General features: G+C 49.7%; 3 protein-coding genes across 7 annotated transcripts in view; 2 read left to right on the plus strand and 1 right to left on the minus strand.

The window, feature by feature from the left end:
• Window positions 1-91: 91 nt before the first annotated feature.
• Window positions 92-5903, minus strand: cdk8 (cyclin-dependent kinase 8). Of its 2 annotated transcripts, none has more exons than XM_049012258.1 (13): window positions 5389-5903; window positions 3973-4048; window positions 3089-3199; window positions 2856-2996; window positions 2601-2658; window positions 2303-2434; window positions 2026-2169; window positions 1831-1900; window positions 1583-1655; window positions 1381-1478; window positions 1191-1269; window positions 947-1099; window positions 92-862 (listed from the first exon to the last, which is right to left on the minus strand). In XM_049012258.1, the coding sequence occupies exons 1-13, from the start codon at window positions 5514-5516 to the stop codon at window positions 737-739; spliced, it is 1389 nt and encodes a 462-aa protein (XP_048868215.1). In that variant the 5' UTR covers window positions 5517-5903; the 3' UTR covers window positions 92-736. The 2 variants fall into 2 exon arrangements, with proteins under 2 accessions (XP_048868215.1, XP_048868214.1); XM_049012257.1 differs by having other exon boundaries at window positions 947-1102; window positions 5389-5900.
• A 1127-nt stretch (window positions 5904-7030) lies between these two features.
• rnf6 (ring finger protein (C3H2C3 type) 6) lies at window positions 7031-11243 on the plus strand. The gene is made up of 4 exons (XM_049011103.1): window positions 7031-7142; window positions 8112-8292; window positions 8371-8481; window positions 8574-11243. Exons 2-4 carry the CDS (start codon window positions 8151-8153, stop codon window positions 10202-10204), a joined length of 1884 nt encoding a protein of 627 aa, XP_048867060.1. The 5' UTR covers window positions 7031-7142; window positions 8112-8150; the 3' UTR covers window positions 10205-11243.
• Window positions 11244-11365: 122 nt separating this feature from the next.
• atp8a2 (ATPase phospholipid transporting 8A2) overlaps window positions 11366-15610 on the plus strand; it is a 46943-nt gene continuing 42698 nt past the window's right edge. For all 4 annotated transcript variants that reach the window (XM_049011099.1, XM_049011098.1, XM_049011101.1 and 1 more), the window contains exon 1: window positions 11366-12229. In XM_049011099.1, coding sequence (XP_048867056.1) covers window positions 12187-12229 — 43 coding nt within the window. In that variant the 5' untranslated portion in view covers window positions 11366-12186. The remainder of the gene's footprint in view (window positions 12230-15610) is intronic.

Genomic DNA, 15610 nt, shown 5'->3' on the forward strand with positions numbered 1-15610 from the left:
GTAACATACACAAAACCACAGACTCAGACAATCAGGGGTTAGGAATGTCCCCCAAAAAAAAAAAAAAAAAAAAAAAAACAAAGTCCAAACGTAACAGTTGAGCTTTTATTGTTCAGGATCCTTACTCCATCATGTAAAATGTTTCAGTACAGTACGATGCATGTTCATCTCAGTTCCTCATCAGAGGCTAAGGCTAGCAGCCGTGCTAGGCCAAAACACAAAGGTAAAGAGTTATAAACCACAGACACAGAGGCCCAGCTCTGGGACTGTGTGCGTGCGGATGCCAGCCTTCCCAGCATGCTCCGCTCAGCAGCCGCCCGCGCCGGCCTTGTCTTGGACTCCGTCGCTGTTGGCTAGAACATAGCAGCTTTTATCTCGGTGAAGTCAAAAGACTTGGGACAACAAGAAGGGGAAGAAGACCATCAGTCCAGAGAGAGCAGAACCTGCAGGCCAATGGGACGGTCGCCTGGCCATGGTGTGTGAATAGTACCGGGTACCAGAGCTGAATCTCACGCTCACATATATGCAGTGATGGCAAGCAAACACTCAACGCAGCTACTGTTCAAGCTCCTGCTCCCTTATTTTTATATGGGTATTGAAATGCCACATGCTGCGTGGCTGTATATGTGTGTGTGTATGTGGGGACCACATCCTGGTCCTGCCCCACGGCCCCTTCCTTGGTACATTGTCCCAGGCATGGGGGGGTGGGGGTGGTGGTGGTGGTACAGGTGAAGCCTCAGTAACGGTGGGTCTGGTGGGAGTACTGTGGAGGCTGCTGGGAGGTAGAGGAATATCCCATGCTGCTCTGGGGCAGCGACGTGCTTGGTCCCGGGTTCTGGTAGGCAGCGTGTGGATTGGAGCGCTGAAGGGAAGAAATGCATTTAAAACTCGTCCACCAATGGGCAGGCAGAACTGCTCCATTCCACCAATGGGCAAGCAGAATCACCTGGTAGTCTGAGTTCATGATGAGGCCGCCAGAGGTAGTAGTGGGGGGAACCACTCGCACCTTCTTGAGGGGGGGGCCTTGGGCGTGACTATTGTCCTGGTTCCCCGTGTGCCCAGCCCCGTTGGTGTGGTTGGTCCCCTGCTGCTGCTGGTTCTTCTGGGGAGGGGGACACACACACACAAGGCACTATCAGCGCACGTACGTTCATGCTCAGCATCACGAGGGCCATGCCAGAGGGTCCCACCTTGTCTGCTTTGTCCTCTGGCTCTTCCTCTGTCAGGAATTCGCGTTTGGGGTATGGGATCTGGCACCCAGCAAAAACACTGTGAACGCGTACAGAGAGCAAGAGAGAGAGGGAGAGAGGTAGCGTGAAGTTCATTACAACGTTTTAATAAGGTGCTGCTGTTCTATTGGGGGAAGGAGCCGTCACTCACTCTGAGGTGGGCAACGGCTCTTCCAGGAAGTACGGGTCCTGCATAGCCAGCTCAGAGGTGATCCTGCGGATGGGGTCCATAGTCAGCAGCTTCTGCAGCTGGAAGGAAATGAAGGTGCTAGCATTGTTCTCCATCCACACTGTCGATGTACTGGACGTGTGAGCACACTGGGCTCTATGGCCCCTCCCACACAGGTACTCACCAAGTGGAATGCTTTGCTGTCTGGTTTGACTTTATGTTTTTCCATGTACTTTGTGAGACTGCAATTTGTGTACCTGAAGGCAACACAATGACAAAAGAATTCAGCCTCAGGGCTGCTGCTTTAACTATTTAAGCCAACAGGATGTGAAACGGGCCAGAAGCAGCAAGTCCAGGAGCAAAGTCAACAGGCCCTGCACTGAATCTCCCCACTGCCAAATGCCCCAAAATCTCTTCCCCCAGGAGACCTACGTATTCCTTCTGAAGTCTTTCATCAAAGTCGAGTGTTCCGGCATCTTCTTTATGTCCTCCCAGTCCTTATCTGAGTGTGAAAAGGAGATACATGAAGCCACATGAAGCAAGAGACAGGGCTTTGGGTTTTCCAGATGCTGAGAGAGTTCAGCTGATCTTGATTTTCCAAGGTGTCCAGCAGTTGGGGTATGGTACCTGCGGGGAAGCCCATGACATTGAAGATGCGGTCTAACTGGTCATGGTGGTATGGGTTGCTGGTCTTTATATCTTCCTGCCGACAGTGAAATATGGGCTCTGAGGTCAGCAGCTCTGCGAAGATGCAGCCGATGGCCCAAATGTCTGGGGAGCAAGAGAATGGGCCAATCACAAGAGCCCTCACAGAAACCACAGAACCCAAACACAACAATCACAGGAGACCCCCAAAACAGCCATACAAACCACTGACACACCCAACTACCACCTGGTGACTCACCAATGGCTTTGGTGTAGTGCCTGGCCCCAAGCAGCAGCTCTGGGGCTCGATACCAGAACGTAACCACCACAGGGTCCAGGTCCGCTAAAGGCTTCAATGGTGAGTTAAAGAGGCGGGCAAAGCCCATGTCCGCTGTGGGGGTTGGGGCAGTCGGAAAGGAGGGAGAGAAAGTTAGCTCTGGGAAAGTCCTGTAGCACTGCACTGAGAGTACGCCAGGCACAGGAAGTAAGAATGACCTCGTGTTTGTACACGTGACCTTTAACCCCACGTCCCTGCACGCTGTCCCCGGGGGACGTACCAATCTTGACGCGCCCCCTTTCTGGGCCCTCACCCATCACCAAAATGTTAGCAGGTTTCTATGGAGACAAAAAGTGATTCACGCTTTTCCACACAGAAGACGCTTAGGCAAACATTGAGGGGAAACGGCCAGCCGTGCATCTCAGGAAACACACGTGTACCGCAGCTGGTGGGGGCCCTCTGCTGGCTGGACGAGGAACCCCAAACGCTGTGCAGAGTAAGCCCCGCCCACATAGCCCAGCCCTGCCTCCCTCACCAGGTCCCGATGCAGCACCCAATTGGCGTGCAGGTAGTGGATGCCGTCCAGGATCTGGTAGAGCAGTGACTTCACCATCCCACGTGGCAGCTGCAGCGGCTTCTTGTTGGCCTTGGAGGCTCTGTGGAATTTGATGATGTGCTGAAGAGGAGAGATTCAAGGAGACCGTGTCACTGCAGGGCTGTTAGGGCATGGGTATCTGGCCAGGCAACGAAAAAGGGCTCCACTCTCACCCAGAGGTCATGCTCGGCATAGTCGAAGAGCAGCCAGACCTTGCGGTCTGCATGCGACAGAAAGACCTTCTGCAAGGAGATGACATTTTGGTGCTTCAGCTCCCGCAGCAGCTGAAAAGGGAACAAAAGCACATAGAATAACCGATATGCACAGTCACAAACACAGAAACAAAGAGGGGCAGCTATACACACACACACACACACACACACACACACACACACACACACAGAGACGGTCACAGACAGAGATACAGAAACAGTGACACACACAGACACAGAAAAACAGTCACACACATAGATAGACACAGAAACACACAGAGACACACACACAGCGACAGTCATATACAGCAAGACACACATACACAGTGACACAAAATTGACACACAAACATGCAGACAGACACACACAGATAGACACAGAAACACACAGAGACATACACACAGCGACAGTCATATACAGCAAGACACACATACACAGTGACACAAAATTGACACACAAACATGCAGACAGACACACACAGATAGACACAGAAACACACAGAGACACACACACAGCGACAGTCATATACAGCAAGACACACATACACAGTGACACAAAATTGACACACAAACATGCAGACAGACACACACAGATAGACACAGAGACAGAAAGAGAAACAAAGAAACGGGGAGAAACACAGCTGCACACACAGACAGAGGCATACAGAGACAGTGACACAGACACACAAAGACAAACAGAGGCACACAGAGAGGCACACAGAGAGGCACACAGAGAGGCACACAGAGAGGCACACAGAGAGGCACACAGAGAGACACACAGAGAGACACACAGAGAGACACACAGAGAGACACACAGAGAGGCCTTTGGCATGCAGACGCACTCACCGCAATCTCCCGGCAGGCAGACATGGAGATGCCGGTGCCCTCAATCTGCTTCAGGGCATACTCCTTGTCATCTTTCCTGTGCAGATGCAGAACAGTCAAACACAGATGTGTACACACTGCACAGCCTGAAGCTGCAAAGTCTGCGTTCCTGTGTGTTGCTCTGAGAGTCAGCCCACCCCCATTGTGTGTCACAGTAAAATATGGCCCTATCTGCAAGTCACATGACAGGCCTGTTCAAAGCTGATTAAACCTGCAGATGTTCTCAGCTATGACAATGTAGGTCACTTATGAACACACGCATTGATTAAGCTCAGATAAATTCCACACACCGTAATTACAGAGATCACTACAAGGACCCAAAATACATGAGTTCAGACAGAAAAGTGGCAGCATTTTAAACAGGACGGGCCAATTACCGGGTCCTGCTAAGGACAGATTTTACGGGTGACAGGAGTCCCAACAAACAAACATCAGTGAGTGCTGTCAGAAAGCTTGAGATGTGTACATAAATACAGCCACCATGAGCCACCAATACAGACGGTCACCTGTATATATTTTTTTAATTAGTAATCATGCCAGTAATAAAAAGTGATTTTCTGAACTCAAAAGCAGAACGATTTACAGTAAATTTTATTCCATTTTCTTGTGTGTATATCAAGCATCATTGCAAGGTTATATATTTTCAGAGCTCTGTAGGAGGAAACCCTACTCTACCTTTAAAAAAAATTGCAGAATGCATTGAACAATCACACCAAATGCTTACCAATTACATAAACGTCACCCAGCTCAGAGATACCCCACAAATCATCAGTATTTTTCTGGTCAGAGTTTGAAAGCGCCGACAATAATTACGACAATAACACTATAAAAAAATGCAAGATCAAAATGATTTTAATTTAAGGGCAATTTCAAAGTCAGACTTAGTTTCCAAAAATTAATGTTATCAGAGCAGAAATTAATCTTCAAAACAGCAGTAAAATCCCCTCAAAGTCCACATCCCAAAATAACTCCTGCAATCTGCTGAATCTGCTTTGCAGACTGATCAGCACTCAAGCAAAGACCCCGCATTCATTCAAAGCGTGTGCGTGTGTCTGAGTGGGACAGAGGCCGCGTATAACACCAGATAGCCCGATTCAAGACCACACGGATCCGCAAAACCATTAGCCGCAAGAGTGAACTGGCAGCAGCGTCTCTATGGAGGAAACAGCGGTGAAGCTCCACAATGACACAGCCCCGAGAAGAGGGCTCACCGGGGGCCCTGGGACAAAGCGCAGACGCGGCGCGTAACAAGCGGCCGCAAGCCGAGGCTCGGTGCCACAGAAAAGCCCCAACAGTACAGGAGACCGCAGGCCAGTACGTCTGGCTTCACCGTGGACCGAGGGCCTCAGGAAGCCGACGGAGCCGCATCGCACTCACCCGTCTTTCCGCTTTGCTTTGTACACATGGCCGTACGTCCCTCGCCCTACTTTGCAGCCCTCGTACTCAAACAAGTCCTCGACGCGCTCCCGCTCGCCAGTCAGCTTCACTTTGAAATCATAGTCCATCTTCGCCGCTCCTTCGGCCGGCCCTAACCCTCTGCGCGCTTTTAACCCTCTAATCTTGCGTCCTGCTTTTATGTTTAAAGCGCCGCTCGGGGGGCACCGGCCGCACAGCCCGGGTCCGTATTCAGCGCTGCCGTCCCTGCGTCGCTTCCACCTCAGACGACAGTCTGCATCTACCGGCGCAGCTCGGACACGCAAGACGAGCGCAGGCTGCTTGCCGATGGTGGGGGAGCCGGCAATGCTCACTATCTGCCCCTCGCAGGTATTATTCTGCCGCTGCGCCTCTGCCGGTATCTCACTCTGGAGAGCAGCGCGTCGGCAGACGGCAGCGTCGCAAAGTGCCGCAAAATGTCGCCAAACGTCGAAACGCAGGAAGCACTGATTGACGGCCATTTCGGTGCACCACGTGGATTTGTACAACAGAAGAAAATGTTATAGATAATATATATATATATATTTAATAGTTTGTATATGTAATAATAGCATATATTTATGCCGAGCGTTCGCAAACAAGTATGTGTATAAATATATCCGAAAACTAAGAAGTAAAAGAGAAAAAAAATATGTAGATTTTTTAAAACATAGATTAGGTTTTTGGTACAAATTATTGAAACTGTTTATTTGTATATATAAAGTTGTTTGTGTAAAAATTGACATCATAGCACAATTTTTAAAGATCCCTTTTATGGATGTGATCAAGTCAGCACCATGGACAGTACAAGCGGCCTAAAACACGGATAAACCACTTAACCAATTATCATTTGGTGAACAACATTAAACGGATTGTTCGTGTAGTAAAAATACACGATGTCTATGTGTTTGGACTGAAGATCTTCCGCAGCGTAAATTATGTGACCTCTTTGGCAAATGCCTTCAACATCTATACGGCTTATACGGCGATAAAATAGCGTATAATGATGCCTTTACACTTCGGTTTTGGTCCCGTGACGATTTTATGTCACCTATTTACACGTCCCCGTTTAGTCCGTAGATATTTTAAAATTACTGCTCTAAAACCCACTTCGATACATGTTTTTAAGTATGCATTATGAGTGGTATAGAATACATAATAAAGACACGTTGATTGTGGTATATATTATGATATTTTAAAATGCCATCATGTATAAATCAGTGTTACAGTGAACCTGTTTTACAGTAATTACTGAAATCTCTTCACCTTCTGTGAAGTAAGATAAACCTCCGAGAATATCAGATTAAGTACATTTGATCTAGAGATATATAAAGGGGTCTCTTTCATTGTCATGGGGACTAATATCTAGGGCCCCAGAGCCGTGCGCTAAACCACTACGTTAGTACTCGACCTCTGAACAATAAAGAAACGGAAAATTAAAAAAAAAAAAAGTAATAGTTTTCAAATTTTGTTCATAAAATTTAGTAAATGGCAGTTTCCATTGATCCATGCACAAACAGTTATTTCTAACTGTGTCTATTAAGTCGAACTTAATAGGCTGATATAATGCTTCAGGTCAGCTAGGATTCATGTTCATAGGGCTGCTGTTGCAGGTCGGACTGTATAGGATGTAGTGCCGATGGTCCCATCTTAGCTACATTGTATTCAAGACAGCAGAGAGGAGAGCGGATCCGTCCATATTACAGCTGCTGTATCAGGTAATGTCCTACGTCTAAAACGCCTTATCACAACAGCGCAACTTATCCGAAAAGGAAAGTTTAGCCTGAATAGATTGTCTGTCTTGCTTGAGAGTCGCTGTCACATCATACAGCTTTCCAGCTGCTAAAGGCTCGCTGTAATTAAAGGGTGTTACGTATTTAACGTCCCAGTTGGCGACGCCATACAGGGACGCTGTGGCGGATTGCCGCCCGGGCCGGTTTGTCGGCGTGCTTTTGCCTTCATTGCTGTTTCGGCTTGGTTAATGCCGCTCTGTTTCTTTATTGTCTACCACATAGCTGACTAACATGGGGCCTGACTTTCTCTTTGTCATGCCCCGCCCCCGCCCCCAGTTGTTTGGGCGCCTCGCTTGTCAGTAAACATTTCTCGGATAGTGATTGGTAGCTAAGGGCACGCCGTCACAGCGTTGCTTTGCTCCAGTGCATTTTTTTCCACAGTGGCCTACTCTGTGTTCAATTTGAATGCCTTAGAAAATTACCAGATTTTCTGCGCTGCCAGCTTTAACCGCGATCACGGCGTTGGTGCTGGCTAGCCGTAGCCCCTGTATCGTTTATAAAGAGGTTGACGTTCTGCATAAATGGCAGCCAGGGAGCGGCTCAGACAGCTGAAAGTGCCTTCCGTCCGAAGCTCCTGCGCAGTCTCGGCCTGTTTCTCGTCTCGAAATTCCCGATGACAGCCTCCCGTGTGCGATTCAGCCGTCAGATATTGCGTAATGGCGCTAAGCTAATTGTCAGGCACTTGTGAAGGTCGTTTTCGATAAGAAACGGCTCTGAGAAGTGTAATGCTGTAGTATCAGCCTGAGTGTAACCGCACCGGTGTTTACAAACGTTACAAACAACGCAGACCAGGCAACCCCGTGGGACTGGTTGACTGTAGCAATGTGCGATATCTGCACTGAGCCATGATTTAGGGGTGTTCTACACGGTCGAGTTCCTGCTGTGTGTATTCAGGTTACTGACAGCTCTTCCACAAGTGGCCCCGGTGCCAGGATGGACCCCCCTGGAGCACAAGATGAGAGGGGGCTCCAGCAGGAGCGGTTGCGTAGGGAGGAAGCGTACTACCACTTCATCAACAGCCTGACAGAGGAGGAGTACCGCCTGATGCGGGACAGCAACTTGTTGGGCACACCAGGTGAGTGCCCCCCTCTGGTAGTAAGAAAGCCGCCACCACTCTCCAAGTGAGATTAACTGTCCCCTCTCTGTGTCTCAGGCGAGGTGACGGCTGAGGAGCTGCGGCAGCGTTTAGACGGTGCTAAGGAGCGGCTTTCGGTGCAGCCACACCCACCGAGCAGCGAGGTGGGAGTGGAGGACGGGAGCAGCGGTGAGGGCTTACACTGCGAGGGTGGCTAGAGGGATTGTATGTGTGTTTGCATAGGAGGATAAACCTAACGCACGGTGGTGTATGTCTGTCAGGAGCTGCAGGCGAGGCATCTCATGGGGATTCACTACTTGAGTGGTTGAACACATTCCGGCGCACGGGCAACGCCACACGCAGCGGGCAGAGTGGCAACCAGACGTGGCGCGCAGTGAGCCGCACCAACCCCAACAGTGGCGAGTTCCGCTTCAGCCTGGAGATCAATATCAACCATGAACAGCCAGAGCCTGCTGACCTGCCAGGCCCCACCCAGGCCCTTCCTAGCCCAACTCAGGCCCAGCCTGGCCCCGCCCGTCTTTCACATTACCCCCCTGCCCGGCACGCTCTCACCCCCTCGGCCCGGCTGGTCCAGAGCAGGAGGCAGCAGGCGAGACGTGGCCGTGGGAGCCCTGCCCCCTTCCTGGCCATTCCTGAAGCCAGTGGCCTTCCAGAACCTGTGACAACTCACACCGCCCCTGCCCCGCCCTCCTTTACCCCCCTGGGACAAGGCGGTATCAACACTGCAAATGCAGTCGGTGAACGAGAGCCACCTCCTGCTCTGGAGTGCCCCCGTGTGTCCGCGCATCCCCTCCCCCCAGAGGCCCCGCCCCTCCCCCAAGAGGTGATGCCCACCCACGAGCCTCGCAGCAGCCGGACTCGAGCACGAGGGCGTGGACGCAGGACCCGGGCAGGCAGCTTGGCTGGTGGTCACCGCAGGGGGTCTCAACGCAGCCGCTCCCCGCTGCACCGGGGCCACACCCAGGAGCAGCCACAAGCTGCAGCCATGGAGACTGAGGAGCCTGCCACCAGTGAAATGGCAGATGCCACCCCTGATGAGGTGGAGTCGCAGGCCCCCAGTGCAGGTGGCGCCACCCGCCGGCACCCCACGATCATGCTGGACCTACAGGTGCGGCGGATCCGGCCAGGAGAGAGCCGGGACCGGGACAGTGTGGCGAGCCGCACACGCTCACGGCTTCGCATGGCTGAAAACACAGTGACCTTCGAAAGTGACAGTGGCGGCTTCCGCCGCACCATCTCTCGCTCGGAGCGTGCTGGCGTGCGCACTTATGTTAGCACCATCCGCATCCCGCTGCGCCGCATCTCCGAAACGGGCCTGGGCGAGCCCAGCTCTGCTGCCCTGCGCTCCATCCTGCGTCAGATCATGACTGGCTTTGGTGAGCTCAGTTCCCTCATGGAAACGGAGGCTGATGCTGAGGCGGGCGGTCCCCCCCCACAGGCCCTCCGTGATGGCGGAGGCCCAGGGCCCCGAGAGCCGGCTGAAGGGCGTGGCAACAATGGGGCAGGACCCATGGAGGAGGAGGAGGAGCGGAGGCGGACGGGTGGGGCACCGGGCAGGGACACCAACAACCTGGTGGAGAACGGCACGCTCCCCATTCTGCGTCTGGCACACTTCTTCCTACTGAATGACGAGGAGGATGAGGAGCATCCACGAGGCCTGACCAAAGAGCAGATCGACAACTTGTCCACGCGCACCTATGGCCAGGCTGGCCTGGAGGCGGATGTAGGCCGCGCCTGCAGTGTGTGCATCAGCGAGTATGCACAGGGCAACAAGTTGCGCCGGTTGCCCTGTGCACATGAGTTCCACGTCCACTGCATAGACCGCTGGCTGTCTGAGAACAACACTTGCCCCATCTGCAGGCAGCCTGTGCTCCACGCCCACAGGGGCTGACCCCACCCTCCGGCGGGTAACCCCCGCCAACTCCGTGCTAACCAGTCATCAGTTCAGCTTCATTGTTCTACAGAATTGAGTCAGTGCGTTAAATTAAGAGCAGAGCCAAAAACCAAACATGACAATAACCCAGAGAGGTAACAAACCTTTATTTTTTTAGACTTTCAGTTCCAGCACTTCCTTGCTAGGACATCACAGATGGCTTTCCTTAATTTCAGCATCACGTCACGAAGCATTTGGTTTGTTTGAGAAATGAGTCCTGCAGCTGACCAATGTCCCAGCCCCCATAGACTGAGCATTAGCATGTAAATAATCAGTGAACAGACATGAACTGCACTGTGGTTCTGCCAGCACGCAATGTCTTGCAGCTGTTCATGCAATGCAGAGTGGCGGCCTGCGGGGGCACTGTGGCCATGCCTTCTGCGGACTGTCCCCCCACGTTGGGGCTGCAACCCTGCGTGCTCACAGGAGAGCTGTCTTGTTGGCTGTGTAAATAATCCGGCGAATGTAGGCGGCGTCCATCCGTATGTTGCCTCTAACAAGAAGCCAAACTGCTCAGTGCTGGCTGCAGCTGCCACACCTACTCCCTAAAGCTGTGAGAATTTATTCAGACACTATGTACTGCCGCCTACTGGTAATAGAAATGTTCCATTATTGACAGTGTTTTGGGTAACAGTGCCAACAGTGGTCATATTGTTCTTTGTACTTAATAAGCATATTACACATTGTACCCAGACACCTGAAGGGTCAGTCCCTGTGCCCCCCCAAGCACAGCACATGCGGCTCCCTGTTCTTACCAGAAGGAGACAGCAGTACAGCCCCAGAAATACATGAACTATCTCTTGAATCCATTTTCATCCATGTTTCTCTGTGACCACTTTGGAGATGGACATTAAGGTATGTGCTGAAAACCATCATGTTCTTTTGCCCTGTGGAAGTTCTGTTATATTTGCTGTTGCTTCCTTACTTGGCCTGGGGTTGGGTTTCTGTCTTACCTGAAGGTCAGGATAAACTCAATAAAAGAGAATCAACAGATGTAGCCGGTGAATCTGTGTGTGAGTCTGCCCACACCACTGATGCAGATGAGTGTTTGCTTCTCTGTAAGAGGCAGTATGACTGTAAATCATCAGCCCAGAGCAGCTAGGAGAGACTCCCTGAGAGTCGGAGCTCTGTGCTGCACCATCTGTGTGTTCAGGAAACACTGATAACTGATTTTATTGTGGCACCTTACCTGATTTGTTCAATACAAAGGTTTATCACCTTCCACTTTTACCTGTTTTTTGTAACTCTATTCACGGACTTTCTGTAACTGCATAGCCAGTTAAGGGTTACGGTGAACATGGAGCCTGTTCCTGGAAGCACAGGGTAGCGGGACACCTTGATCAGGATGCCAGCTCATCACGCTCACACTGCAGGAAAATTAGACACCAGTTCACCTAAACCGAGCACCTTTTGTCCTGGACAGAAAGAAAAAAAAAACAAAACAAATAAAACATATGAATATAAATTTAATACTGAACCTGATAAAATGACAGGTGGGTGTGATTTCATAGTATATAAGCACACTGTCCTTTGCCATTTATTACCAGAGTGTATAATCTTCAAAGACTGCAGTGCTTCACTGCAGCAGACCCTGACGCTGCTGCAGGATGCGTGCAGACGAACGATCCCACACGGGCAGGCGTGCATTTTTTTTTGTTCCATCATTCGGGATAGCGTCGCTGCATCTGCTGCTGGCTCGGCGGCGCTCGGGAATCCCGCTGTGCGAGGCACGCAGCGCGTAGCCACGGAGACGGATGAGGTCATAAATCCCCTCGCGCCGGGACGGACGCGCGTCATTCTGCGGCGGAGTGCGGGAGCGCCCGCGCGCAGCCGAGCGAGCGGCAGTCTCCTGTCCTCTGCGTCCGTGTGCCGTGTCCGCCTGCTCTGAGCATGCCATCAAGCCCACGGTCCCCCGGCAGCCCGGCTCAGACGTGCTCACCATGTATTTCAATAGGCGTTCGAAGAAGATCCACACGGAGGGAGGTAAGCATCGCGTCAGGGCGCCGCGGTCATTAATCACTGCTTTCATCATTTTAACACAGCAGGTTACGCGTCTATGGCGTATAATAAAGCTAAAAAAAAAACGCTAGTGCCCAGGATGCTGCTTGTGCTCCGTGCGCTCCGCGGTTATCTTGACAGGCTGTTAGTGGAAACGGGTTCCACGGACTTTAAATTGTGGTTACCGAGGCCCCCCGAGATGGTAATGGCGAAGCCGCTTCAGCACCACTGAGGGACACCGCTGGCCGCAGAGAGAAGCTGGTTTTAAACATTTTCTGGGCATGCAGCAACATTCATGTGAAGACAATGTGCGGATACTGAGGTGGATTTAGCAGAGTAAGCACTCCGAGAGCCTAAGCTAATCTCACCTGTTGAGGTCACAGGGAGGCCACGCGGCGTCACGAGCTGACACGCGTCTATGTTTCGTGTGCCTCAGCATCTCCGCGGTCCTTTAGTCCTAGCGTCGTGCGCGCCCACGTGGCCGCGCGTTTTCGCGCTCGTACGTAACAGGCCGCTGGACTCACCGATTTAACTAGAGAATTTGAGAAAAAAGGTAAAATGTCGCCAAAATAAGGTAGATTGAATTGAAAGAGTATAGCGTGGCCTGAAGTTGGTCTGCTCCCATTGCTGAACCTGTCACATGAATATCGACTGCGGGCTTACGGGTATCGGCGTGAGAAGCGGCATTTATTGCACTCTCTATAATTAAATTCGGTTCAATTCATTTTTTTTGTATGGCACCTTTCACAAGAGTTGCCCCGACGTGCTTTACGTGGTGGTGTTCTTTTGCATTCCTGCATAATTTATACAGAATAAGTAAAAAACAGGGAAAATGGAAGACAGAGAAATTAAAGAAAGAAAGTCAGATAATGACAGAAAAGAGGAACCAAAAATTCCCAGATAGGGAGTAAAAAAACCTCTGTGGGTCCCAAGTTAGCTGGCTGCCTGCAATGTAAAAGGGGCTTTCTTGCAAAAAGCAAGGTGTAAACTGTTATCAAGATCAAAGCTAAAGTCCATTAGTGTCTGTTCTCCACACCGGCCTGAGTAGGGTGGCATGTTGAAATTCGCACCCACCATGTTACAGTTCATAAGTTTCATCCACAGTGTTACCCTTCCATGGGACTGAACCACGATTCCAGCTCAGATCCATTCAGACATGTGGGAAGGAAGGCAGAGAGCATGGATGGTCAGAATATTCACTGGTACATTAATGTGAGCACAGCACAAGCAAGCACAGTAAATCTAAAGGGCATGTACAGAGGCACCAGCAGCCATATTTACAGCGTGTTATGTGTTAAGTTTCTGGTTAGCTAAACTAAAGCAATAGGATTGTAAACTTGAAGTAGTTCTGTAAGGTAGGCAGGTGCTAGATCTTTAAGTGCCTTCCTTATATGCATGTAGGTGAACTTTGAAGTCAGTCCTGAACCTAATAGGAAGCCAATGCAGGGAACTAAGAGCAGAGGTTATGTATTTGAACTGGCTGCTCCTGGTTACAGTTCCAGCTGCTGCATTTTGAATACGTTGCAAGTTATTTAATGTGCAGTGTGTGCTGCCAGATAATAGAGCATTACAGTAGTTTAACCTACTGTATACAAAAGCATGTATCAGTGTCTTTAATAAGGAAATGTTGTTTGTCAATGTTACATAGCTGTAGGAAGAACACCTTCAATACTGCATCCACATGAGATTTAAATGAGAAGCTTGTTTCTAAGGTGATGCCTAAATTATGGGTTCAGCCCCTCTGAGCAGAGATTATAGCAGACCAATCCGTGAACTGGCCTCCAAACAAGAGAACCTTGATTTTCTGTGCATTTAGTAACAAACAACTTTCTTTCAACCTGGTCTTGACTAAGGATATAATGGTGGCTCTGAGGCTAGGAATCGATACCAACAACTAGAAAGTTGCTGGTTCAAATCCCATGAATGCCCCAAGTAATTTGACGTAATTTTAAGGGCTTTGAGCAAGGACAGGTGGAACAAAACTCACACTGGTCCATTCGGACCAGTGTGGTGCTGAGGTATCACCTGCCACATGGCTGCGCTCAGGTTCTCACCCCTGAGGTGGTTTGTCATGTGATGGGTACAGCAACAACTGTATCAGTGCATGCTCCTTACCTCTTAACTTCATCAAAGCAATTACCTAAAGTGACAATAGATGCTGTGTCATTAGGCGTAGCTGAAATGTGTATTTGGGTGTCGTCGGCAAATGAGTGATAATTAACTTTTTGTATTCTCATGTTGTCTAATGGCAGCATGTAGAGAGAAAGCAATTAAGGCCCAAGAACTGATTCCTGAAGCACTCCATATTTGACTGGTGACATAGATAATGGAGTGCAAGTATTGGACACCTCAACATATTTAAATGTATATTATGATAGCACCAGTTGCCATTGTTATGTTACTTATGACTTTGGTTAATTAAGGCAGATTGAATTCTATGTCCCTGATGAAAGCCTGAATGAAATCTGTCCAGCATGTTGTGTGTCTCCAGGTATGACTGATCTGTTATTTTTGTTTATATATGGGCAGAAATGTTATGGAAGCTATAGAAACAGTATAATATATATTTTTATCTTATTAACACCAATAAACAAATGACATCTTTGTAAAATAATAACATGGCATGTGAAATTCACACCTTAGATTCAGTGTGCAGTAAATGTGATTTTTTTTTTATTCTTGTTTTGTACTCTCTCAGAAAAAAAGAAACACGCGTTGAAACTCATATGATTTTATAGTAGGATGTATGCGACAAAGTAAATATTTAGATTTAAGAAATTAAGGGTTCAGTGCATGTAGTCTTGTCTCTGTTAGCACACAGTTTAATGTGGTAATATTGCCTCATGGAATGTCCTTCCATTGGGCACAGAGCACGGGGGTGTTTTGACAGTCATGCTGCTCACTGTGAGTGTCAGATGGTCTGTGAAAGCTGCTTGGAGTTTAGCTTTTCGTCCTTCTTTGTGTGTGTAATGATGGAGCAGAGGAGAAGGAAACTGGGGCAGTGAGGCAGTTACTGGGACAGTTACTGGAGTGATGCTGCATGCCACAAGTGAAATGTGTCAGGAAGGTATCTGGTTCACCTGTGCAGGGGCTGGATAAGCCTGGCTGTGCATCACCCCGTTAATCCCCGCCGACCTGTCTTACTCACTTAATCACCCAAGCTGTTTTCTCCACAAGATGAGCAATCACCATGGTTACTAAACTGGCCAGCACAGTTCAAGAGGAATTCAAATTGTCATCAAAATAATATCTCATCTTGTGGCATGGAGCTGAGGTGATTCAACATCAAAAGAAGAATTCAGATCAATCACCTGGATTAAACTTCATGCAGCTTCAAGGAGCAGCACCTAAAACAGAAGTGCCATG

The sequence above is a fragment of the Brienomyrus brachyistius genome, chromosome 4, assembly GCF_023856365.1.
Source record: "Brienomyrus brachyistius isolate T26 chromosome 4, BBRACH_0.4, whole genome shotgun sequence".
Taxonomy (NCBI): Eukaryota; Metazoa; Chordata; class Actinopteri; order Osteoglossiformes; family Mormyridae; genus Brienomyrus; species Brienomyrus brachyistius.